The sequence below is a fragment of the Corythoichthys intestinalis genome, chromosome 14 (genome assembly GCF_030265065.1).
Source record: "Corythoichthys intestinalis isolate RoL2023-P3 chromosome 14, ASM3026506v1, whole genome shotgun sequence".
In the NCBI taxonomy this organism is placed as follows: Eukaryota; Metazoa; Chordata; class Actinopteri; order Syngnathiformes; family Syngnathidae; genus Corythoichthys; species Corythoichthys intestinalis.
The window spans coordinates 26715875-26742962 of NC_080408.1; the positions used below are offsets into that span (position 1 = coordinate 26715875).

Sequence of the window (27088 nt, forward strand, 5' to 3'; positions counted from 1 at the left end):
ATGCCTCAGCTGAGCCTCAAACTTTATGAAAAAAAGAGGATCTAAGTACAACAAAATAACAATTGGCTAACTTACATCGTAAAAGTCCGCTAGCCTCGATGCTATAAAATGCTAAGTTAAAAAAAAAAAAAAAAAAATTCATAATGGTCTTAACAAATGGTTCAAACACATTCCCACAAAAACAGCTAAATATACCAATGAACTAAATTATGAATGCATTAAAAAAAATAAAAAAATAAAAAAAAAAAAACACGAGCTCAAACAAAAACTTGACTGAAGCTTGATTTCTAGAAGGCAAACTAACTTTAGAGCAGTAGGTAAAATTTGAGCAGATCGTCATCCAGGATAACGAAATATTTTTAACAAGACTGCCAAATATGAATGAATAATAATTTTAAGATTACGATACGATTTAAAAATTTTTATATAACCATACAGCACCCATATGTCTATTACTGTAAGTCACTAGAAGTCCCAGTCAAAAAATGTACCATAAAGGTGGCAAAAACAGATTAAAATCACATTTATGGGAAAAGTATTTTCCAAAAACCGAAAGTACAGACATGTCATCAAAAAGAAATCCAAGTTTAGTGCTGCAGCCATTGATTATTTTAGTTGTCGATTAATCGATGAACTACTTAGTTCAAATAATTGAGTAATCGGGTAAAGAAAAACAAAAAATTAAAATACCTGAGCTGAGCTCAAACGGGTGTTTAAAAAAAAAAAGAATGAGGATCTAAGTACAACAACAGAACAATTGGCTAACTTAAATAGCAAAGGTCCGCTAGCTTAAATGCTATAAAATGCTGTTCTGTCCCCAATGCTCTTGGCAAATGGTTCAAACATATTCCCACAAAAAATGGCCAAATATACCAATAAGCTAAATTATGAATGCATTAAAAAAACAAAAACTTATCTTATGTTAGTCTTAACAAGGAGTAGCTGTATTCAGCCGCGTTAAATGAGTTGTCATATTCATTGTTGCCACTAGAGGGCAGTGTATCCACCCAAATCAACAAAACTGCACTTTCAAAACAAACCATTACTATGCCACTTTAATTAAAAGAATCCTCGAGGCAGCAAAATTTGATCAGAAACTTTTTTCTAATCGAGTTAATCGATTAATCGTTGCAGCATTAGTCATAATCCAAAAATTGTGCAAGAACACAGACCGAAACAAGTTTGGGTTTGGTTTCCTAGGCGAATATCATGATTCACTTTTATTAAAAGCATCATAGCTACAATTCATCAATACATGATGTCTCCAAAAAAACAAAGACACACACCCAAAAAGAAAAAAAAAAAAAACAAGGAGAAAAAAAACATTTACATTGTAAGTCTGTAAACTTCAAGGCTAGATAAGAATTTTGAGGTAATGCTCTTCAGCTTGCTGGCTAAAAGTAACAACAAGTCCATTTATTTCAAGAAAAAAGTAGCTAAGTAATAAAGGTACCTGATTACTTGAACTCTTTAACACCAGTGCATCAACAGGAACATAGTGAGACAAAATTGATTGCAGTACTTGTCATCAGTTACAGTTTTAGTTTTTGTTGTTGTTGTAAATTTATTAATTCGACACTTGTGGTTTTAATTCATAGAGTCTGCGTGTTGGGCGAGTTATGTTGGAACATTCAAAAGCTGCCATAGTTATTGCTGTCTCAGCATCACAGATGTGACAAGGTGTGATTATATGCGTGTGCTGGGCTGGCTGTGATAGTGAATGTTTTTTTAGCGCCATTGACCACGATAGCCGTCCGATCATGTGAACCCTTTCATCATTCTGTTGTGAATTAGTTGGTCACTAGTAGATGTCCAATCTGCCCCAAATGGCTATCGCCGTCGATGGCAGCCAATGAGTTAAGATCGGATCTTTCAAATATTTGAAGCAAGCGTGGCGCTCGATTAATCCCGAGACATTTAACAAAATCGAAATTCATCAAGCACCGCTGTTGCTTTTCAAGTATTCAAAATGAATTCAAAATAAAAATAAAAATAAAAGACAACACAAATGTCAACTCGAAACCCAGAGTCGACCTCATATCGTTAGAAGATCGTGTTTCAGTCCTGTTCTGGCCAGGTCTGGTGTCAGTGTGTGACTAGAGCAACAGTCTTGCTTAAGTGGGGAGCAGCGGTTGGTCTCAAACCAGCAGGACGTGACAGGCCAAAGATAAACGTCCACCTTAAAGAATCAACCTGAAACATCCCCGTGTGGTTCCAAATCCTAGTTTCTCCCCCACGCGAATCGGTGTCTGCCTGGGCTGTGCTACAAAACTAGCTCCCTTTCAAGTGAGAAGACAGGATTTGGAGACTGGCAGTGGAAAGACTCAAAACTGCTATTCAAACAGTGTGGGACAGGCGCTTAACAGTAGAAGGTCAGCTGAAGGGAGGAAGGGGGCGGGTCCTGCCACGTTACAGGAAGCTATTTAGTGTAGTGCTAAGCTGGTTGCTTGAATGTGTGCGCTAGTAAAGTTGGTCTGCTTATCCTACTTACGAGTCTCACCTGGGAAAACTACAAGAATAAACTACATCAACTCCACCTCCCACAATTCATGTTGGAGAAGCTCCGTTTCTCCTTCCTAGAAGCAACAAGTTGAACGAAAAACAAGGTTGAAGAGTTGAAAGCAGCAGCAATAATAATAATAACAATAATAATAGCACTACTGGAACTTAGTGAAGACCAAGTGGAGATGCAAACTGGCCAATAGTCTTTGAACATGAGGTGAGCTTTGACTACGCTAACAATCAAAGATTTAACTTAACACACGTCTCGTGCCTCTTGGGCATGGAGGAAATACGCCTGGGAAAAAAAGAAAAAAAAAAACAAGATTTGTGTTGGTGGAAGCTTGTAAAGGTGGCGAGGAGGAGTTGGGAGGAGAGAAAATGTCCACGTCAGCTGTCAGTTTGGGTTGAGTTCAGTCTGTGCGTCCGTCTACTCGCCTTCTTCGATCATCCCTCCGTCCTCCACGAGCGATTCGTCCGCTTCGCTTCTGTTCTCCTTCGCAACTGCGCTCTCCTCGGCCAAGTCACTCTCCACCCCACGCGCCGCCTCCTCCTCTTCGTCCGCCGCTTTAGGCCCCTCGACCTCCTCGTCTCTGGAAGGCTTGGCGGCCGCGGCGTCGCCCCCCGGTGTTCCCATGGCACTCTGAAGCTCGGCCAAAGTGGCGGCGGCGGGAAAACCGGGCAGGCCGAGACCCCCGAGGCCAGGAGGGAGGAACACGGAGGGGTAGAGGAGGCCGGGAGCCATTGTGGAGAGGAGGAAAGGGTTGAACGCCAGAGAATTGGCAGACATGCCGGCGGCGGCCAGCAGGGCGGCGGCCTCGCCGTTGATAGAGTCGGCCGGCGTAGTCGTCGGCATCTGTGGACCTGCGCTCCGATTGCTTTGGGGTTTCTCTGTCTTCTCTCCATCTTCTTCATCCTCCTTGTCGAGCTTCATCTTCTTAGTGGCGTTTTCACATTCATTCCCATCAGCTTCCCCCTCCTCATCCTCCTTTTCTCCAGCCTCCTCAACATCTTCTTCCGTTCTTTTCCTCTTAGTCGCCGCGGCTTCCTCGCCTTCTCCCCCGTCCGCCTCCGCGGTACCGTTGGTGTTCCCGGAGCCAGAGGCTGTCGTGGAGTCGGCGGTGGCAGCCGTCGCCAAGTTTCCGCCGAACAGCCCACCGAGGGTGAACATGTTGGGGATGGCTGCGGCCATGTTGGGCAAGCCCCCCATGCCGGGTAGCATGAGGGGGAGCATGGAGGCGGCTGCGGCGTTGGCGGCCGCCTGCTTGGGATCGCTGGCGGTCGGGAAAGCCATGAGACCCGCCGCCAACTGGAGGGACTGGAGGCTCTGCAGCGACGACAGATCCATCCCTCCAAACAGACTGTTCAGCAGCAAAGGATTGATGCCTCCTAAGAAACATTCACAATGTCACCATACTTTAGAAAAACTAAGAAGTTACAAACGAACTACATTTAATGATGGAAGGTATAATAAAAATGAGTAGGAAGAAAAAAAATGTACCGTATTTTTCGGACTACAAGTCGCACCTGAGTATAAGTCACACCAGCCATAAAATGCCCAACAAAGAGGAAAAAAAACCATAAGTCGCACCGGAGTATAAGTCGCATTTTGGGGGACATTTACTTGATAAAATCCAACACATAGAACATATCTGTCATCTTGAAAGACAATTTAATATAAAAAGTAGGGCTGTCAGACGATTAAAATTTTTAATCGAGTTAATTACAGCTTAAAAATTAATTAATCGTAATTAATCGCAATTCAAACCATCTATAAAATATGCCATATTTTTCTGTAAATTATTGTTTGAATGGAAAGATAAGACAAGATGGATATATACATTCAACATACGGTACATAAGGACTGTATTTGGTTATTATAACAATAAATCAACAAGATGGCATTAACATTATTAACATTCTGTTAAAGCGATCCATGGATAGAAAGACTTGTAGTTCTTAAAAGATAAATGTTAGTACAAGTTATAGAAATTTTATATTAAAACCCCTCTTAATGTTTTAGTTTTAATAAAATTTGTAAAATCTTCAATCAAAAAATAAACTAGTAGCCCGCCATTGTTGATGTCATTACTTACACAATGCTCATGGGTGCTGAAACCTATAAAATCAGTCGCACTCAAGCGCCAGCAGAGGGCGGCAAAACTCCATAAAACACAATTAACAAGTGGGCATTTCACTCTACTGTCATTTAAATCTGTCTGAGCGGGGCTTGTGCGTTAAATGCGTCAAATATTTTAACGTGATTAATTAAAAAAATTAATTACCGCCCGTTAACGCGATAATTTTGACAGCCCTAATTAAAATACAATAGAGAACAACATGCTGAATAAGTGTACAGTGCATGAACAACGAAATGGGAATATAATGTCCTCCCCAGGACGCTATGGCTCGGTCCTGGCTATACAGCGAGCTAAACTCCAAAATGACGATGCTTGACGTCCGTATAATTTGCAGAATCAATTTCGTCCTCAATACCAAACAGGTTCGCATCAATGTAAATAAATGATAATTAGGTGCTGTTACAGCAAACTGTTACAAACGGTTAGCATGCGTTCGCTAGCATTAGCACATCGTTCAAACAACCACACAACCGGCTTTAAGTGTCCGATCGCGGGTGGAAAACACACAATAACAACAGAAAAGATGATACACACAAGCGTTGCCTCTGTAGAGATATTTTACAAGCATAAACAATTAACATAGGTTCGCAGCCGTATTTCTCTCTCGCTAACTTGCCCACTCACTCAAGCTGCGTAGCTGTCCGTCTTCTTCTGGCGTGTGAGCAGTGTTCGCCACGTAAACAAGTGCGAGTGCGCCCTCACGTGGGCGTGAAAATGCCACAAACTAAAATAATGCATTTCAGTATAAAAAAGTCAATAATACAATTCAACACACATTGCCAAAAGCAGAACACGAACGTGGCCATAGCTATTAAAAGTTATTCAGATAACTATAGCATAAAGAACATGCTAACAAGTTTACCAAACCATCAGTGTCACTCCAAAACACCAAAATAACATGTGAAATGATATCATAATGTGTTAATAATTTCACACATAAGTCGGTCCTGAGTGTAAGTCCCAAGCCAAACTATGAAAAAAAACAGCGACTTATAGCCCGAAAAATACGGTAACTTGAATTTTTGTTGATAAAATCAGATAACGCTGGTTTCTTACCGGCCGACGAAGCAGCGGTGGCCAACGAAGCCTGAGCGGCCTGAGCCGCAGCTGCCGCCTGAGCTGCGGCGGCCGCTTTGGCGATCTCCGATTTGGGCCGTCGCCCCCGACGACGGACCCCCTCTTCCCTAATGACAGGACCCGTCAACAACCGGTCAAACATGGCTTCTGGGAGAAAACCCTGGGGAATGGTGGATGCTGTGTTAAACAAGTGCTAGCTCATAACCCCAAAAACCTAAGTCAAGGTTCCTACAGGTTTCCTCAAGTTAAAATTAAGACTTTTTAAGACCTAATTAAGACTATTTTTTAAAAACGTAATACCTATTTCACAGCCGTATCGACAAAGACAAACAAAATCCGTGAATTTGTGTTAATCTATTTCTCGAAAGCGGAAATGTGGAATGTGTGCAGGATGTAAGAATGCAGCGTATTGAATGGGCTGTTCAAGTAGAGGCGTTCTCGTTAGCATTAGCATTGCGAGCGTCATCTTAAACTCTCGGGCAACCACAGCACCTCTTTTTTCATGGTTGCTGTGGGCCCAAACGATGTGTGTAGATCCACTCGCAATCGTAGCTGGGCTAGAATGCAAGGGGACTGCAGCACTAGCAGCTAGCTGGCTAGTGTTAGCTGCTGTCGCTTCAATTACATTAGCAGCTTGCTGGCTGGCTTCTGTCTCTTCAGGCTCGTGAGCAGATGGCTATCTTAAGCCTGAGTTATGCTCCTGCGTTGCGGTGACAGCAGAGGACTACGGCGTCAATGAGCATTCCATAGTTTTGCGGTGAGGGAATGCGTTGCTCTGTAATTCACCGCCAAGCCACTAGAGGGGTGTGGAGGTATGTTTGTACGGTTTTGAGGCATGATTGTTGACTTCCTCTAGTTTAACAGAGAAAAAAAATAATCAACGCAAGATGGAACGCTTGAATGTGGATCTTGAGCTCATATTATATGAGCTCAATATTGAATAAATGTTGATCAAACAAATGTTGAAGCACAGGCAACGCAGAAGACGCAGTTTCGAGGCGGTCTGTCCGACTTTTGATGCTGCACAGAGAGTTCTAGCCTCGGGTGGAAACCAGCAAGCTGTGGCGTCGAGCACTGTGTCCAGGATTTTGTCAGAGGTCTGCAAAGCCCTTCAGCCCGATTTGTTTGCCGTGTCCTACAACCTTGCATTGGTTCGTTGGAGGTCTTGATGTTAACATTATCATAAAAGCACCGAGGCACTCTCAATCAATGGTGATGTATCGAGTGTGAACTGGCTGTTGTTGAAAATTAAACATCAAAACAACTCTTGACACCAAATTTGTGGTGTGTCTTCATATACTTGAAGTGTGACACGTAAATAAGTCACAGACTCACAGCAAACATATGTACACAATAAATGATGAAGTGCACCAACCAAAGATACAACAAAGTGATAAAAAGCTGGCAGTTTTTACCCGACTAGGTCACCGCTTCGTGTAGCCATTCGATTCCGAACACACACATACTTGTCTCAGAGGTTCTTCAATTTTTTTTATTCAATCACTAGCTGACCTCCAGCCCCGTATTTTCTGCAATCTCCTTCTACGAACTGCTTGCCATTTGGCAATCTTGACGAGACATTGTAGAAGTTGGCGTACTTGCTCTTCGTTTATACTCTTGTCGGCTTGGTCCATTTTTGCATGTAGCAAATCATGTTTGACAATGGCGGTGATTTCGCGCTGAACCGGAAACAACAGTCTGAGTGGACCAATCACAGTCCATGTGCGCCACATCACACACGTTGACGTGATGCGAAGTCAGAAAATTGAGAAGGAGCAAGAGAGGATACGGCGGAGGGTCGTAAATCGGGTCTTCTTTGACGGCGCAGGTCTGATGCGGAAGCATAATTCGGCCTTTATACAGGCAGATTGAAAAACGCCAGCAATGAAGGGAGTTTGTTTCTTTCCTCTCATGGAGGTTATGTCCTTGGACGATTTAGCATGGGACTCTAGCGCCTTCATGCCCATTGTACCCAGCTGAATCTTTTTTTTTTTTTTTTGCATAAGATGCAAAAAGCCTCAAACACACTGCTATCCAGTGGTTTGAACCAAAGGCGAAAGGATTGTTTAGTCAACCACACTTTGTTGAATTTACATTTCCCAATCTCCCTAATATGAAATACATACCTAGGTGTCTCTGTAGTATAGAATTTGACATTTTGTCGGGACTCCCGTCGTGACAAGAGATTCACGCGGGATGGGATTTTGACCCGGGGCTGCGTTGCGTTCTCAATGATTGGCTCCTCCACCCAGTTTATTTATTTAGGCTATGTTATTTAATCAAAATGACAAATGACACTTTTGAGGAGAAATGAGACACACAGAAGTTACGTACATCATCAATTTAAGACCCAGATATGAAAATTCAATACTTTTTAAGGTATTATTTCCAAGTCATAAATTCAATGCTTTTAAGACCCCGTGGGAACCCTGCTAAGTGTACAAAATTTAAAGGCTACTAACCGACTGTTTGACAATATCTGTCCAATCAGGTGCAATTGAAAACTCCGGGTTCTCCAGTAACCATCTAGGAAGTTCCTTCATTGGGGGAGCCATTGCCCCGCCCATCTAAAGCAAGGAAAGACTGCGTTAGTTTCACGGGGACTTTAAAAAGCTGTAGGGTCACTTGAGTCGTTACCTTGCGTCCATTCCTTCTGTTGACCACAGGCACCCTCTCGTCTCCTGTGAGGGTGTTGATGTCTATCTTGTTGGGGTTTCGGCAGCGATGACGCTTTTGCTTGGGCTTTGAGAATTGAGACAGCAGTAACTCTTCGTTCTTCTAAAGCAACAACAGAAAAACACACATTTTTGGATTAACCCTTTTAAGGCAAGCGACAAAAATAAAAGCTCCATCCATACAGTGGATCTCAATTTGAAATATTGTTATACTTTATTATGAATAAATTAAAATAAAGTGTTAATAGAACAAAATGAATTAGAACAAATACCAGGGCTGGTTGTAGGCAGGAATGTATGAGGGGGCAGTCAGAATTGTGTAGGGGGCAGAAGGAGATAGTACCTTTCCTCGTAGGCACCGTCTAACTGTTTGCATTACTCTAACACACTTAATATAATCAATCAGGGAATAGTATTGTTTCTCGTATTTACTGTTTGACTGTTTGTATTACTCTAACACACCCAATATGAAATGGAAAGCACTTATACCATAGATAAATAGCATAAAAGATACACAACGCCTTCTTATCATGAAAGCCCAACGTGTGCATCATGAGCAAGCTTGACGCACCAACTCACGCAATCAGTTCTCCCGGACAGTCCAGAACAAATGGCGGGACGGTCTGTCTCAACACAAAGAGCACCAAAGAACGCCTGATATCCAACTGATAACACGCCTGACAAGACTCCAAGAGCCCCTTTGACGCTGAGGTGGCAAAATCCACAACCCTCATTGGCCGGACAACAGTAACTCCCGAATCCTCCTGTCCAATCCACAAACAGACAATATTCCCCAAACACACCCTTCTTCCTGCCCATGGCCTGCCCCGCGAGAGCCTTCAAAAGATTGAATGTTTAAATAGGCGTTGTCATTTTCTCTCGGGAACCTTTTGTTGACTTATGATATGGTGACCTTGGAACAAGGTTGCCTCCTCGCCTGAGTCTGTGCCTGTTTCGCCTTTCTGTTTGATCACTGTCGATCTGAATAAACTGTCAACTTGTTTCGGTGAGCCTTCTTTAAACCTTTCAAAATGGAGTCAGTACAAAGGGTTAAGACTAAGGTGAACGCGCTGAGTTTGCCCTTCTGGCCGGGGTTCCGCCGGCCCGGGTAGTTGGAGCTGCGCCAGCGCTGGTCCGGCGGTTGCCCTGGCGAGGCTCCGGCGGTCTGGCTAGAGGGTCCGATTCCTTCAGGGGCATCAAATGTCCACATCATGCTCCACTCCCCCATATTTCCGACAGGGGAAACAGAAGCAGGTACCTCGTACATCAGAATACTCTAGCCATGGTCGTGTGCGGTACCAGGCCAGATTGAAGGATATTAATGTTGTATCAAATGCACGATTTGGGTAGCTACCCAGCGTTGGCTGAGATGTGAATTGCCATATAAGTCAATGGGTAGCTGAGCAGGCTGTTTTGGGGCAGGACTCGTTGGTGGAGGAAACTGTGTCGCAACCCAATAGGAGTGCCGACAGGATGTGAGTGGCGCATGCATAGTACGTGAACGACTGCACGTGTTGATTTGCGACTGTTTTACGACAGTGTGAGTAAGTGAGGTGTTTCAGGGATTATTTTTTTTTTAACAATATTTATACTTGATAATAACGCTAGTACTAATAATAATGGCTTTATTTTGAGTTATTTTGAGGGAATGATAAATTTACGCTAATATAGAGTATCACAAAAGTGAGTACACCCCTCGCATTTCTGCAGATATTTAAGTATATCTTTTCATGGGACAACACTGACAAAATGAAACTGACACAATGAAAAGTAGTCTGTGTGCAGCTTATATAATAGAGTTAGTTTATTTTCCCCTCAAAATAACTCAAAACATAGCCATTAATATCTAAACCCTTGGCAACAAAAGTGAGTACACCCCTATGAAAAAAATGCACATTCCTAAATGTCCAAATTGAGTACTGCTCGTCATTTTCCCTCCAAAATGTCATGTGACTCGTTACAGGAGTGCTCTAAGCATTGGTGCAGAGATTGAAGAGGTGGGGGGTCAGCCTGTTAGTGCTCAGACCATACGCCGTACTCTACATCAAATTGGTGTGCATGGCTGTCAACCCAGGAGGAAGCCTCTTCTGAAGACTGTACACAAGAAAGCCCGCAAACAGTTTGCGAAGACATGTCAACAAAGTACATGGATTAGTGCAGTGGTGTCAAACCGATTCCACAAAGGGCCGCAGTGGGTCCTGGTCTTTGTTCCAACAGATCCAGCATAGACTGTTCAACCAATGAGGTTTCTGCTAAAATAAGCAGCACCTGACGGGAATCAACTGATTACACTTGTAAGACACCGGATTGGTAAAAAGGTATTCATCTTGTTTGGTTGGAATGAAATCCAGTACCCACTGGGGCCCTTTGAGGACCGGTTTGACACCTGTGGATTAGTGGAACCATGTCCTGTGGTCTGATGAAACGGGTGGGCTTTCTCCTCATCCTCCTGGGGTGACAGCTATGCACACCAATTTGATGTAGAGTACGGCGTATGGTCTGAGCATTACTCACTTTTGTTGCCAAGGGTTTAGATATTAATGGCTATATTTTGATTTATTTTGAGAGGAAAATAAATAAACTTTTATATAAGCTGCACACAGACTACTTTTTATTGTGTCAAAGTTTCATTGTGTCAGTGTTGTCCCATGAAAAGATATACTTAAATATCTGCAGAAATGTGAGGGGTGTACTCACTTTTGTGATACACTGTATAAGCTGTACACTTACTACTTTTACTTGTGTAAGTTATATCTTAAGTGTGGTCCCATGAAAAGATATAATACCTGCAGAAATGTAAGAGGTGGACTCAATTGTCTATATTATTTGAAAACGTGTTTATAATCTTATACATGCACGCACAATTTAGTAGAGTCACATCCTGTCGATACTCACATTAGGTTGCGACACAGAGAAGCAGTGATTACTGATGCTAAAGTAGTTAGCTGCTGTGTCTGACATACTAGCAGAAGCGTCATTGCCACTACTTTATAGGCAGGAGCATCACTACACTTTTTAAAAGCTCTGAAAAACAGATGCATTGCATGCAAGCTGGAGTGGAAAATAAAAAGGATGGCTTTGCAAAAACTGTTCTGATTTAACGAAAAAAAGCAGTGCAATACTACGCTCCGTGGCCGCGCTAAAACCTGACACTACAATGTCTGGCGATGTCTAGGCTCATTTACATGCGAACAGTGACTGGATGTTTACTGGGGGGCTGTGCTGGCTTTACTGTGCGCTGACCATCCTGTGAATACTGGACTGTCTCAGAAAATTAGAATACACAATATTCTAATTTTCTGAGACAGTCCTGTACATTAATCCACCATTTAAAGCAGGGGTGTCCAAACTTTTTGCAAAGGGGACCAGATTTGGCGTGGTAAAAATGTGGGGGGCCGACCTTGGCTGACGTCCTTTACATAGAACAATATACAGGACTGTCTCAGAAAATTAGAATATTGTGTATTCTAATTTTCTGAGACAGTCCAGTACACACGCAGCCGAGGAAAAGAGGGATGAGAGAGAACTGATACAATATTGTCTCCGTGTTCATTTTTCGGCGGATTTTTTTCCCCCACTACTGCAGATCAACTTTATGTATATTACAAATGTGCTTTTTCAACTTCTAAATTTTTTATTTGAAGGGGCAAATAATTTATTTGAGGGAGCACTGCCCCCTCTTCCCCCGACGTAGATCTGGCGTCGACAAATACACTGGTTAAGACCCCTAATAACACTCTAAAGTTAAACCTACAGAAGGCAGATGTATCTTCTGGAGCCTTGGATGTCATCTTTTTGGTTCTGTATGCCGTTTTTACGTTTGTGTTCAAGATAATCCAGTTATTCATTTTTTATTCAAACTTGGAGGATATGTTTGTAATATGAACTAGAAAATGTGATTAAATTGCGGGGTAATGAGTTTAAAGGTCACACAGGTCAGAAAAGGAATCTCACCATAATAATGGATTAGCCAACTTAAATTTGAAAGGTAGGTGATATGATGAGAGAAGAAAGAGTTGACATTTTGGGGCATGAGGGCAAAGTTAAAAGAGGTCATAGATTCAGATAACAGTTGGGCATGGGCAGTATGGTTATGATGAGGGCCTGCATAGACGGTGGTTTACTATCTCAGGGTGCGCCTCTAATTAAAAAAAAAAAAAAAAAAATCATTGCATAGTACATAACCATTGAGAATTCATTTAAACTAGGACTGCTAGCTTTGAAAGCTCATGATAGATGGATATCTTGTGCTGTCAATGGCAGCCAATGAGTGCCTTATTAAGTGTTAATATATTTTCTTAAAGCCCAAAAAAATAAATGTCAGATGAATCTGGACGTACTGGTGTAAATCCAGACATGTCCATGGTGAACGTGGGGTGCTGCCTCAGCCACTCTCCAAGTTCTTTGTTGGAAACTGTCGCCTCTTCCTCCTCCATACTACCAGAGGCAAGAGATATTCCACTGGGGCTCTGCTCCGATACTGCGAGGGGTCTGTGGGCATGGGCGGTATCCTGAGCGCCTTCCCCCCCTGACACCTTGTTCCCATCACCATCATCCTGACAATAGAGACATCATTTATATTTCTGTCAACAAATATCCAGTTTGTGTATTTGATGTGTAATCATAGGCAAAGGCGTACCCCTCCGACTCTTTTGTTGCCCATAAACAGCAGCTCTAAGCCCTCTACATTTTTCCTTCGTCCCCGCCTCCTCCTCATCATCGGCAGGTCAGCTTCCAGCGAACCGTTGGCTCTGTGACCGGAGGGCGGGGCTTGTTGCAGCAGCTCCATTTGGGCCTTGAGGGAGGGGTTTGTTACCAGAGCGCTGGGGAAGCCGGCCAACGACGGAGTGCTCTTGTGTTGATGGTGCATACCCTGGGCAGGGAAAATAGGGAGATTTAGTCCACGAAGATGTTTTTTTTTTCTTTCTGTAAATGCTCCGGAGGCAAGAAATTTTAAAAGGAAGCAAACCTTTGTGAGATCAATAGCTTGATTTTGGGACTCGAGGGAAGCATGGCTCTCCCTCAGTTGAGCAACCATCTCCATCAGGTTGCGCCTCTTGGCCGCTCTTTCTGCTTCAATCTCAATCTTCCTCCTTCTCCTCCTCCTCTGACGAGGTACTGTCAGGCCCAGAGGATCGTCCTACAGCACAAAATCAATGATGAGAAGGGTGCAATTCTGTTACCAGTGTTGTTTTTGGCAGCCCTTTTAATTTTTGTCTTCGTCTTTTGGGCGAAAATACTTACCGTATTAGTCTTAGTCATTTCAAAATAATTTCGCCTTTGTCTAGTTTTAGTCAACGAAATCTCATACAAATTTCATCCAGAGCCAACAGTTACTCAAAATGTTTTAGTCTGTAAAATTCAAAAGTTTTAGTCCCAAAATAAATTAGGTTCCCAACAATTTCGAATGAACATAGACAGATGAGCACATACTGTAAAGTCTACAACAGGCGTCCCCAAACTACGGCCCGCGGGCCGAATACGGCCCACTTCCACATTTGGTCTGGCCCCCTGAACAATACGTAAGAGCATTTTGATTCCCCCCCAATAGTGCTATTTATTTCCTGGCTTTTTTCTGTGAAGGACCCAGAGAGGGTTATTTGGTCATTATCTATTTAATCAATTGTGTTATTATTATTTTTTATTATTATTATATTATTATATTATTTACTTTTGTTCCGCGAAGAATCCAGAAAGGGTTATTTGATTGTGGCTTTCTAAAAAAACTCCTGCAATCGTCACACTTTTTCTGTTACAAACTGACCCCGGCACCTCATCAGACAAGGGAAAAAGTCCAGGCGTTTAACATCTTTTAGACTTGCTGACCAGAAAAGCCAAGTGTCTCTGCTTTAGTTTGGCCAGTGTTTAAAGAGGACGCTGCCCATCCTGAAGCTAATGCTAATGCGAATGCTACGCTAATGCTAGGGGTTACATTTAGCGTATGATAATCAATCAGCATAGACTTTTAAAGGCTAAAGCAACAATGCATATTCTCTTGCCAAGATAAGAAAACAAATCTTACAGTGTTTCCAAACAAGCAAGATGGAGCACAGCCTAGCTTAAGATACAGCCTCCCGTGAGGAAGGAGAGGCGCAGCACATCTCAAATGAGTGACCAGACCCCAACACTGCTAAGATGCAAGCTGACGTACTCCCTGTACAATATGAGAATGTCACACATTGTCACATATGTCAGAAACAAGGTCGCTTTTTAGTCTCCTTGTCGTCTCGTCAGACGAAAACTGGCATTCATCTCGTTATGTTCTTCTCTCCCGAGCCACGTTTTTAGCCCGTCCTCGTCACAGAATAATTGTCCGTCGACGAAATATTTTCATTGTCGTCATTGTTGATGAAAACAACACTGACCGTTACACAACATTTCTGAAATTGTGTTTAAAAAATAACAATCAAGTACTCACATGAACCTGTGGTGAAAGCGTTTTATCCTCGATCCCACTGTAAGAGGTGTGGATCCCGCTCACAGTTAGCTCACCCAGACTTCGCCTGTGCAGAGGGCTCTCACTTGCCGTGGCTACTGACGCAGTGCTGACTGCGGACCCATGACCTGGCAACAGGTTGCTAGGAAAGTCAAAAATGTGGCGCCTGTTGATCGGCCACTTGCCCTTCAGGACAGCCTCACAGATGTTGTCCATCCTGTTAATCATCACTCGATCCTAAGATAGGGAGAAATGGAGGATATGATGATGGCATTGTTAAAGCAACATGATATTTTTATCATCTAGCTTCGTGGTTCACAAAGGGTATAAAATATATGATATTGTTATACAGTAGCATTCCTAGTCATGATTTATAGCCGTTTAAAGGCCTGAAGATCACAGGCATCCAGAGTGTTTTTTGGCCTTGACCCTTACATGCAGAGATTAGTCCAGATTCTCTAATTCTTTGGATAATGTAGACATTGTAGATTACGGACTATTAGACGAACCTGACTTTAAGCCGCCACCCACCATATTTGACACGAAAACAACATTTGTTCATAGATAAGCAGCACTGGACTATAAGGCGCAGCTGTCCTCAATGTACTGGACTGTCTCAGAAAATTAGAATACACAATATTCTAATTTTCTGAGACAGTCCTGTACATTAATCCACCATTTAAAGCAGGGGTGTCCAAACTTTTTGCAAAGGGGACCAGATTTGGCGTGGTAAAAATGTGGGGGGCCGACCTTGGCTGACGTCCTTTACATAGAACAATATACAGGACTGTCTCAGAAAATTAGAATATTGTGTATTCTAATTTTCTGAGACAGTCCAGTATTATATTCACACCAAAAGATATCAACTGGTAACGCTATATTTGACAGCGGCATCATAAGACCATCATGACGAAATGAGCCACCATGAACCACCTTCACTGCGTCAAGAAGCTTCATTTGGCCATCACTGCTCCCTTCGTGGAGACAGTCAACCTTTGCTACCACCTACTGTCAACACTGCTGTTGTCAAACATGCCTCCTAGCATGCATTGCAGTGCTACAGATGTAAATAATCAAAATTCATGGTCTCTGCTAATTATTTATTCAGTTACTCTTCCAGTTGTTTCATTAATTGCTAGTTATGGTATTTGTTAACATTTTACATGACAGTGGAGCCATAAGAGTCATAAGACAATCATAAATATTACATAACTAACACTGTCATGAGCATTAATGAATGCTTATAGCAGATGTCATTTAGTGTCATTCGGCAAATTATCTCAATTTTGAATGGATGTAAAATATCCGAGCTGGACATAAACGTGACATAATTTGCCGGATAACACTTAATGACATCTGTCATGCCCATGATAGTGTCATGTGATAATTATGACACCACTGTCAAATAAAGCGTTACTAATCAACCAAAATCAAATTTAAGCTGCACTGGACTATAAGCCGCAGGATTCAAAATAAAGGGAAAAAAGTAGCGGCTTATAGTCTGAAAATTATGATAGTCTTTTTTTGTAACTGCCTTGAAAATGAAATTGGATGTGCAAGTCCTGTTTTTAACACATAAAAGATATTAATAAAATGCAATTAAAAAAAAAAAAAAATGCAAATATCGGCAACGAAGTAATCATCGGCCCTGATGGTGGTACTCTGAAAGCCAAGTATCCTTTAAATGTTTGAGAACCACTGATCTAGCAAATTACACCCTTTTTTTATAGTGAGTCTCATGAATTAAGACTAACCTTAGGCCAGAGTGTGAAGGCATACGTTCTGTCTTGTAAGGCCTGCAAAGCAGACGTTTCTGGCAGGTCATCAGGGCAAAAGCCATCTCTGGTTTCATCTCGAGCGGACGTGCTCAAAGATGCAATGCTCTCCTCGTCAAAGTTCTTCTGCTCAGACACGGCGCTCGCTATGTGAAGACAGGGAAAGTCACATTTAACGCTTAATTAAAAAGGGCCTCCAAATGGTCGTCAAGGGATACAAGCTCATTTTATGATCTTGCTCCCATTTAAACTCTGTCAAGTCTTGAGGGGGAAACCAGAAATAGGCCGCTGAACAAGTGACGTGAAAAGATGGGGCCAGGCAACCAGGGCAAATTCATTCAAAATATATATTTAGTTAACACACAAGAGAACATTTTTTATAGTAATTATTAGAATGGGAGGCAAAATATATACACAGGCCTTAATGCCCAAATTATTAGACAACCCAATGAATCCGTACGGTTTATAAAAATGAACAAACAAAGAGAGCAAGTAAATGAAGTCCCTCACCTTCAGCCTGCGAAGATTTCTCTGATTTGTCATCTTCATCCATCCTATCCTCCTCTTCCTCTTCCAGGCTTTTCTCTGCATCAGGTGACTTCAGAGACTTGCAGTCCTCCCTTTCCACTCGGTCTTCTTCCTCTGCAAGATTTTGGCCTGTTTGCGCTTCAGGATTTTCCGGAGCCTTCAATGTCATCTGGTCGTCGGCGGTGTCAACAGGAGCCACGCTTGCCTTCTCGTCAGTCAATTCTTTGCCTTCTTCAGTCAATTGGGAAACGTTGTCGGTGTTCACTTTCGTTTCTCCGCTCGTTTCTTTTTCTGCTACCGGTTGAATCACATTATCTTTAACATCAGACACGGGTGAATCTGATGTTTCTTTCTCATTTTTAACGTCGACTGCATTTTCCTCCATTTTTTCAGGAGTTCCAGTCTTTACACTGGCGTCCTCGTCTTCAGCCTCTGTTTTAATTTCAGTCTTGACATCATCTTGCTCAGTTTTCACCAGGATTTCCTGTGCTTCTGCTTTCGCGATAGCCATTTCGGCAGAAGCTGCGACCGCGGCCAGTTCTGCAGGTGTGAGCAGAGCCAAAGGGCTGCTCTCCACTGCTCCTATGCCACTTTTGCACAGTTCTCCCATGCTGACAATGGTCCCTCGCTGACTCGTGATGCGTTGATGTGCCTCCAGAAAAGACAAGGTAGGATCATTTTGGATGTGATAATCTGTTCGACTCACACCGTGCTTTGAGGCGCCAATAAGGAGGTCCCTGTCATGGCGGCCACACTCCCACCACTCTGGGAGATCTTGCGAAGGCTGACAGAGTTTGAGGCGTTCAGGGAGCAGCGGATGAGGGAGAACCTGTTCTCTGATGCGCCGAAGCAATTCGATACGATACAGAGTGCGGGAAGCACGTTCCTCTGTGATGGGGTCGATGATCAGTGTTGGGTCGGGCAGTTCTGCTAAAGACAAAGATAAACTTACTGTATGTACCGTCATTTTCAAACTTTAAGCCGCCACCCACCAAATTTGACACGAAAACGGTTTTTGTTCATTGGTAAGCCGCACTTGATTGTGAGCCACAGCTGTCCTTACTGTATTATGGGATATTTAGACCAAAAGATATTAACCGGTAACACTGTATTTGACAGCGACATCATAAGACCAACCACCATGAAGCTTTGCAGCCAATTGGTTCAAAGCTTCATTGCTTCAAGAAGCTTCATTTGGCCATCACTTCTCCCTAGGGGAGACAGTCAACCTCTGCTGCCACCTTCTGTCAATATTGTTGTTGTCCAACATGCCTCCTAGCATGCATTGCAGCGCCACAGATGTAAATAATCAAAATTCATGTTCTGTGCTAATTATTTCTTCAGTTACTCTTCCAGTTGTTTCATTAATTGCTAGCTCTGGTATTTGGTAACACTTTATTTGATAGTGGCCACATAAAAATGTCATCAGACCAAGATAATTATGATATGACACTGCCATTAGCATTAATGAATGCTTATGACGGATGTCATTTTGTGTCATCTGGCAAATTATCTCACTTTTGAATAGAAGTAAAAGATCCGAGCTGTGCACAAATGGAGTATTTGTGACATAATTTGCCAGGTGATACTGAACACCACGATATTATTAGCCTTATGGCAGTCTTATGACCCCGCTGTCGAATTAAGTGTTACCTATTAACCCAAATAAATCAACAAATAAGTCGTACAGGACAATAAACCGCTATATTTTCCCCTCATTTTTAATCTTGCGGCTTATAGTCCGAAAATTACGATACAGACAATAAACGAGAGGTGGAAATATCAAAATGTGAAAAAGCATGGACATTCTAAAGCCTTTAAAGGGCAAGTGACTAATTTTGGCCATTAAAAAAAAAAAACTGGCGTCTATATACTCGGACAAGTTATGTAGGCTATAATATGAATATTTGGTATACATAACCCAAAATGTGATGTCTATACAAATTAAATGTAAAGTCATCATTGTATTGTTTTAAATTGTATTCATGAATTAATATGAATTTTACATAATGAAAGTAAATTGCAAATCAATAAAATTAAAAATACATGTGGCAGAAAACTCAGACAAGGTTATAAAAGCAGTTTCTGCTCTTGCACCCTTCTTTAAAATAAACCGCTGTATTTTAAGCCAAAAGAACTGTTGTGTTTGATAGAACAATATGTCTATATGCTGCCATTGCAGATTCATGGCAGATTAAGCCCCCGAACTATTTTTAATTTGTCCGTTTAACCCGGAAACCCCCGTTTACAGACATCGCGCAACCGCTTATGTTTCAAGCCAGCCATAAAAAGTAATTATGTTTATTATTCAAAACGTCTCTCCTTTTAGCTTAGAATCATTAATCGATGTCTAATATTTCTTTAGAAAAAAAATTAAAACATTATTCTCTTGCATATTTTAAACTTCAAGTCACGGATATCTACCTCATAACTATTGCTTAATTTTTTTTGTTACTGTCGCATCTTCCCCAATTTGTAGTCTTTGTTGCACAAGAAAACAGCGACTTTCCCCATTTCGAGTAGTAGCTGAGATTATAATAGCCGTGTAAGGAGTTTTACTAGTTTTGTTGAGGAGGTGAATATGGTTTTTTAATTATTCGTGAACTAAATTTCCACACAAATAAACATCAAAATATCATTTAGCTTAGAATTGAGAAGTGTGAGATTAGTCTTTCGAGTGTCCCAGAGCTCATGACGCATTTATCAAGGTTTCGTTGGCTGTGATTTATGTGCATCCCTCTGCCGAAACAGCCTGATAGTAGCACAGATATGAGTATGCCTGCCCCTCTCCTATTGGATGCGTTGTGGACGTCAGCGCGGCAACGTTTTGAAAATATTGTTTCTATTGTGGGCCCTGCTCCACGGTGAAAATTCACTCAAAACTTGCCGCCCTGTCCAAATTGGCCGCCACTGCTCAGTTTCGCCGAAAAGTCCCCTCTCACATACACAATGAATGGGTTGCTCCACACCATTTCACACAGGGATGACGCTAATGTAAATCAGTCTTGACTGGAATGGCTGGGAGTTAGAGCTGGGCGGTAAACCGAAAATTTACCGTCACCGAAATTCTTCACAATGACCGACGTAATTTTGACCATGTCGGTAAATTCGGTAAATTAATAAAACAAGAAAATAGTCTTTTCATCCCGCTTTGACTCTGTGTTGTTCGCCTATGTTCATTCCCCTTTAAGAAAGCAGTGAATGTTCTCACGTAGGGAGTCACGTGATCATCAGGAAGCCAATCAAACAGAAGCCCGGCAAGCTAACGCTAGCAGCTAATGCTACAAGCAAAACGTGATGGAGTGTGGCTTAAGGGAGGTTCGCCAAACTTTCACCCGACATTTAATAGACTCTTGGTGGCATCCAGACGGGCTTTCACCCGCGGTACTCCCTTGTTCTCACGATTTCCGGAGATGGTGCTTTCATTGCTTTCTACTGGTAGCCAGGCCACAGGCTAACGCTAGCGCCTAACGCTAGCGGCCGCTAGCGGCTAACGCTACAAATGAACGTGATGGAGTCGGATAGCGGCTCTAACCTTGTCAAAACGGCTTAACTTAATCAGTGGATTGTGCACGGACTGCATCTAGCAATTCCTATGTCCCGTTATTTTGTATCTGACTGTGTGTGATTTCTCTGATAGCTTTTGTGATGGTAAAGCATTCAGCATTAAGCACAATCCAACGGTGAAACTTGTAATATGACCGAGAAATGGCCCCAGCTATTTTTCTGTATGTGCTTAATTCTGTGTCATTATTGCTATCATAAAATCTTAAGTGTTTCATTTGCAGAAGATCAATATAGCTTTAATGTGTGTCTGTCTGTCTGTCTGTTTGGGGGTTCATGTATGCCTGCATTTTATTAAAAAATGCACTTGGGGGGGGGGGGGGGGGGGGGGGTGAAACCATAAAGTAAACATTTGTATTGAATAATTATGTCACAGCAGCCAGTAACAATAAATTGTCTTTTTGAAGTGTAGCCTACTGTTCAAGCTGCAAGTCATTTGTGTTACAATGACATGTTTGCACAGGCATATTGATTTTGACAATGTAGATTGTTCAAGCCATACACGCTGTTATAAATGCTCATACTTGAATTCTTATTGTTTACAATACATTTTTATAAACCTAATGTCTAGACTGCATGTACAATTGTTAAATATATCAAATTGAATGCTGGTAACTAAATCAACAAGAAACTGTTAATCTGTATTTCATGCATTGATTCAGATTTTCAAATTATACAACAGTCCGCTTGGGCGACTTTATCGTCATTCATCGTTATCGAGGTAAATCTGCTCCATTTATCGTGATACGTATTTAAGGCCATATCGCCCACCCCTACTGGGAGTGATCATTTGGTGCCAGCCCCTTCCAATCAAAATGGATTGGACTTTTAGTGCTGTCAATGGCAGCAAGCGAGTGAGCTATAAAGGATTATAGGTGATGTAAGATAAACATTACGTTCTTTAAGTGTTATTTCAATTAAACTGAGTTCAGCGCATTTCATTTAGATGCATACATGTCATTTCTCACCTGTGTCAGTTTTGACCTGCATACGACAGACACGTTTGCACATTGCAATGAACGAATAGTAATATTTCTCCAGGCTTTCGTCGGTCTTTTTGTCCAAACGGGCAAACGCTCGAAATTGTGTCCAGTCAAATTTCTGACGCTGGATGTCAAAGACAACTCCAAATGTGGACACAACTCTGTAAAAGTCCGCCTCCTCACGACGAGTCCATCTAAAAGGAAAACAAAAACACACAAGAAAAGTTTGGACTATCCAAAGTACTGAAGGATAAGAGTAAAACGATAGTCTACTGTTATTTCCAAATAACTTCTGTATTGGTGACACGACTTCAGTATCGGCTATGAAGGCAATCCGTTTACCTTTGACGTCTTTCCTTGTAGTACATCGCTCCATCAGTCAACAGGGCACTTGTGGTCAACACCGGTGACTCATCAGTTATAAATTGTCCACCTTTAGCAAAATACGCATTTCCTTTAGTTAAGTACGGAGTTCCTTCAGCCATGAAGACCGTTGTCGGATCTTGCAAATATGCTGCCGCTCCTCCCGTTGCCTCTGTAACCATTGCAATGGTCGGCAGGAAGTCCCGGCGTCGCCTTCTGCGCCCGTCGGGTCTATTGAGGGCCTCCTGACGGAGCTGCTCTCTTCGATTGGAACGCTGGTAGGCAGTAATGAGGCGGCGCAGACGGGCTGTCAGAGCTGAAGCGGCCGGCCAATAGAGTCGCTCGTTGGAACCTGAGGCACCGCCCGTGGAAGGCACACCTTGACCGTTTTCATCAGATTTACCTTCATGAATGGAAATAGAAAAAGCCATCAATCATGGACCACAAACAATGAAGACAGAGGGAAAAAAAAAAAGTTGCTAAATTTTACAATTGTTGACACTCAGGAAAATTCAAAATTTAAATTTGGAGACCAGGCTTACATTACATTGTGGGTCATGTAAGCCTCAATATTAAATATTTGGTATACAATTGTGGCCTGCATGATGCGAAACTTGATGTCCACATATGCGGACACCATATCTCAATATAGTTACTGTATTTTACATTTTCAAATCATTTTATTATTTACTCAGTTTTTTTGGACAGAATGAAGGTTTTAAGCCTTTGCAGGCAAGTGACTATTTTGTGTACTTAAAAACAAACAACCTTTAAGGACCAGGCTTACATTACATTGTGGGTCATGTAAGCCTCAATATTAAATATTTGGTATACAATTGTGGCCTGCATGATGCGAAACTTGATGTCCACATATGCGGACACCATATCTCAATATAGTTATTTTACATTTTCAAATCATTTTATTATATATATATATATATATATATACACACATATATATATCAAACTATTATTATTCTATTTACAGATATATTTAGGAATAAATAACAAATTGTGATCAATCGATCAAAAAAAAAAAAAAAAAAAAAAAAAAAAGTCTGTTGATTCCATATAGCATCAGTTAGCGACATTAACTCATTAGAATTTGGTCGCAGACATTCATTGTCATTAAGATAGAGCATACAAGTGCACTTGTTGGGTAATGTCATACTTTCACAACCCCAGCATAATGCTCATAATTATGCTGGAAGGAGTGCAATTTGCATTGGTGTTCAATATTGTCACTGTGTGGTGATTGTTTTGCGGCCAGTAGATGTTTTCTTTACTCAGGCTTTCCTTTGTGAGTGAATTCAGATATTACCTTGTGTTTAGTGAATGCTCACACTTGGCTTAGATTCCTACTGTTTCAGAATTGAAAATTAAGATGCGAAAAAATGAATGAAACCTGATATAATTTTGTAGTTCTCTTCTCCATAAAAGTATTCATCAATTTACTTAAACTTTATGATTATTATTTGAAACAAAATGCTGCTGTATTTTATTTTTCAGTTAAGAATAAATTTAGTCAGTTTGGAAAAAAAATTAACTTTTCAATTATTTAAAAAAAAATATACTCAGTTTTTTTGGACAGAATGAAGGTTTTAAGCCTTTGCAGGCAAGTGACTATTTTGTGTACTTAAAAACAAACAACCTTTAAGGACCAACATTGTGGGTCATGTAAGCCTCAATATTAAATATTTAGGATACAATTGTGGCCTGCATGATGCGAAACATGATGTCCACATATGCGGACACCATATCTCGATATAGTTATTTTACATTTTCAAATCATTTTAGTATATATATATATATATATATATATATATATATATATATATATATATATATATATATATATACACACACACATATATATATCAAACTATTATTATTCTATTTACAGATATATTTAGGAATAAATAACAAATTAATTGTGATCAATCGATCAAAAAAAAAAGTCAGTTGATTCCATATGGCGTCAGTTAGCGACATTAACTCATTAGAATTTGGTCACAGACATTCATTGTCATTAATATATAGCATACAAGTGCACTTGTTGGGTAATGTCATACTTTCACAACCCCAGCATAATGCTTATAATTATGCTGCAAGGAGTGCAATTTGCATTGGTGTTCAATATTGTCACTGTGTGGTGATTGTTTTGCAGCCACTAGATGTTTTCTTTACTCAGTCTTTCCTTTGTGAGTGAATTCAGATATTACCTTGTGTTTAGTGAATGCTCACACTTGGCTTGGATTCCTACTGTTTCAGAATTGAAAATTAAGATGCGAAAAAATGAATGAAACTTGATATAATTTTGTAGTTCTCTTCTCCATAAAAGTATTCATCAATTTACTTAAACTTTATGATTATTATTTGAAACAAAATGCTGCTGTATTTTATTTTTCAGTTAAGGATAATTTTGTCAGTTTGGAAAAAAAATAAACTTTTCAATTATTTAAAAAAAAAAAAATACAGCTTGTGCGGTTGAAATAAAACTTTGTTATTTGGTAATGTTCAGTGTTTTACAGTAAAAATATTGATTTAAATATTAAAGTGCTTGCTGTTCATGGGGGGTGGGGGATAATTGGGATATGCAAGACTCAGGATTGGCGGTCATGCTTTTCAAAATTCTGTGATCCACCAGAAAATTGTGATTGGTGCACATATATTAACAAAATATTAATAAAATACAAAAAAAAAAAAAAAAGGTTATGGCCCCTAATAACACGTTAAAGTTTACTAGTATTTTTAAATCTTATAATATTTAAATCTTATAATATTTAACTCATTGCCTGCCATTGGCAATAATAGACATCCAATTCATTTGAACTGGGAGGACTGCCTGCAAATGCATATTTCAGTGCCATTGATGGTGTTAGGCATCTAATACATTTTTGACTGGAAGTGGCTTGCAGTGAAATATCGCCTAGCACAGTATGTGGCAGCCAATGAGTTGATTGGATTGAATTATTTCAAGTGGTGCTATTACAAAAAATATTTCCCTCACAGGAAAAATTATTATTGAACACAATTATAATACCTTCTGCTTCTCCTTCCCCAATGTCATCTAGAGGAGAATTGGTGAAATCATCCATTTCATCCTTAAAAGTCATCCGGAGTGGCTTGTATTCTGGATCTTCATCCTCACTGTAGAGTTACGGACATACGCATTTTACAATAAAATTCTTCATTTCCAAAATGAAGAGATTCATCTTACATTATGAAAATTAAAATCAGGGCTTCAAACCCCAAAACATGCTTTGTAAAAAATATGTCAAACTGACAGGAAGGAGAAAGATAGTACTGTGGAGGGCAAGAAAGCAAAAAAGACTGTCGGTTACCCTTCGGCGCCATCTGCCATCATATCATTGCCCCTCTGCTCGGCGGCAATAGCCTTGGCATCGGGCATACCCACCCTCTCCAAAAAACACAGGGTGGGGTCAGCTCGCATGGAGTTATACTTTTCATAGCCTGAAGAGGAAATGTACAACATTTAAGTCTGAAGCCGTAAAAGTAGAATGCATAAACAACAGGTTTGATCGTGATTAGGCATCTATCCAAGTGTCTTTGTTTTTACATATTGAAAAAAAAAAAACATTTGTCGTAGTGACTGTAAAAGTCAGCGGGAATAATTGAACAATATGTGTGTGTTAGTCCGTTGGGTGCATTCAGACAGAACAGATTAGATGTGCAGATCCTACTGAGCTGCAAGGAAAAATATGGCAAAGTTAAGTACAATACAATGGGGGGGGGGGGGGGGGGGGGATGAGGATGAGTGAATGTGTAAAAATGGGAATCTGTAGAGATGTGAAAAGAACAAGAAAAAAAAAAAAAAAAAAAAAAGACCAAAGCGTCATGGCTTCTTTCACCTCTTGTACAGTTCTATTCTGTCTATCACGTTTCAATTAGGAAAGATGTGGCTCATTGTTCCTAAACGTCTCTCTGTCACACACATACACACAGCCAACGTGGCCAATCATTGGGGCCTTCACAGGCCATCACTCTTCAGTGAGTCGGCGTGTGTGTGTGTGCGAATGTGCAAAATGCTATGCACACTTCTGTGTTCCCCTGCATACACTGCACAATGTGTGTGTATGTGTCAATCCCCCCCAAGGGCCTCCCTAGTGAATGGGGATTATGATTAACTACGGGTGAGCCCTTTTGTATTTTTCATTGTGTGTTAGAGTGTGTGTCACTCCTAATTGAATCATAGAGGGTGGCAATGATGGAAAAATTATGACAATTATAACAAATTAAAAAGAATGAAGGTCTCCATGCACAACAAATGACAATAATAAACTACATCATTGGCGTGAGTCACACAGTGAAGTCAGTGACCAAAGGTGGGTCACTGCCTTATTAGAACGATGTGCTCACGAACTTCCCAACAAACAAGAAAAGCAATTAGCTTGATTTGCATTGATGTATTTGCAACATTAAGTTCTCTAACAGAACAGGAGAGGAAGACACACCTCAGCAATGTTGAACATGAGCCATCAATCACACATCCTAGCCCAGCCCAGCGAGGCTGACAGCTGTGCGCTGCTGTCACCATAGAAACACCAATCAACCGGTGACTGGCCAAAGCGGGTGGGACGTGACTATACACATTTATTTACTATGTGTGAATTTTTTAAATTGTCTGAAAGGTGAGGAGTGTGCATAATGGGTGGAAAAACTATAGGTCATTGGTTCTTAAACTTGCTAAAGGTACCGAACCCCATGAGTTTCACATGTGCACTCACCAAACCCTTTGGAATTTTTTTTTTCCTTCTTCAAATTCAAACCCAATACAATGGTACTTCTATATATGAAGTTAATTCGTTCCAGGGCCTTGTTTGTAAGTTGAAATGGTTGTGTGTCAAGTAGGATTTTCCCATAAGAATACATTATAATTCAATTAACTCGTTCCACAGCCCAAAAACCTACACTAAATCCTTTAATACGTTCTATTTTTAATTGTTTCAGTGTCCCAAACACGTATTTATAAGTCTTTTACGTTTTTTTTTCCCCCCCAAAAAAAGACATCTCTGGGTCATGATTT

The 27088-nt window shown here is 41.0% G+C and overlaps 1 protein-coding gene across 5 annotated transcripts in view; it reads right to left on the reverse strand.

Annotated features, from left to right (window-relative positions):
• Positions 1-306: 306 nt before the first annotated feature.
• Positions 307-27088, reverse strand: part of chd7 (chromodomain helicase DNA binding protein 7) — a 142086-nt gene continuing 115304 nt past the window's right edge. For 3 of the 5 annotated variants that reach the window (XM_057857359.1, XM_057857358.1, XM_057857360.1), the window contains exons 29-42: positions 25386-25515; positions 25085-25191; positions 22021-22444; positions 21664-21872; positions 17114-18061; positions 16583-16749; positions 14811-15065; positions 13362-13532; positions 13032-13265; positions 12733-12948; positions 8355-8495; positions 8180-8284; positions 5697-5877; positions 312-3888 (exon numbers count right to left, since the gene is read on the reverse strand). In XM_057857359.1, coding sequence (XP_057713342.1) covers positions 2930-3888; positions 5697-5877; positions 8180-8284; positions 8355-8495; positions 12733-12948; positions 13032-13265; positions 13362-13532; positions 14811-15065; positions 16583-16749; positions 17114-18061; positions 21664-21872; positions 22021-22444; positions 25085-25191; positions 25386-25515 — 4247 coding nt within the window. In that variant the 3' untranslated portion in view covers positions 312-2929. Of the gene's footprint in view, positions 3889-5696; positions 5878-8179; positions 8285-8354; positions 8496-12732; positions 12949-13031; positions 13266-13361; positions 13533-14810; positions 15066-16582; positions 16750-17113; positions 18062-21663; positions 21873-22020; positions 22445-25084; positions 25192-25385; positions 25516-27088 lie in introns of all 5 variants that reach the window. The other 2 variants (XM_057857362.1, XM_057857361.1) reach the window with 2 other exon arrangements.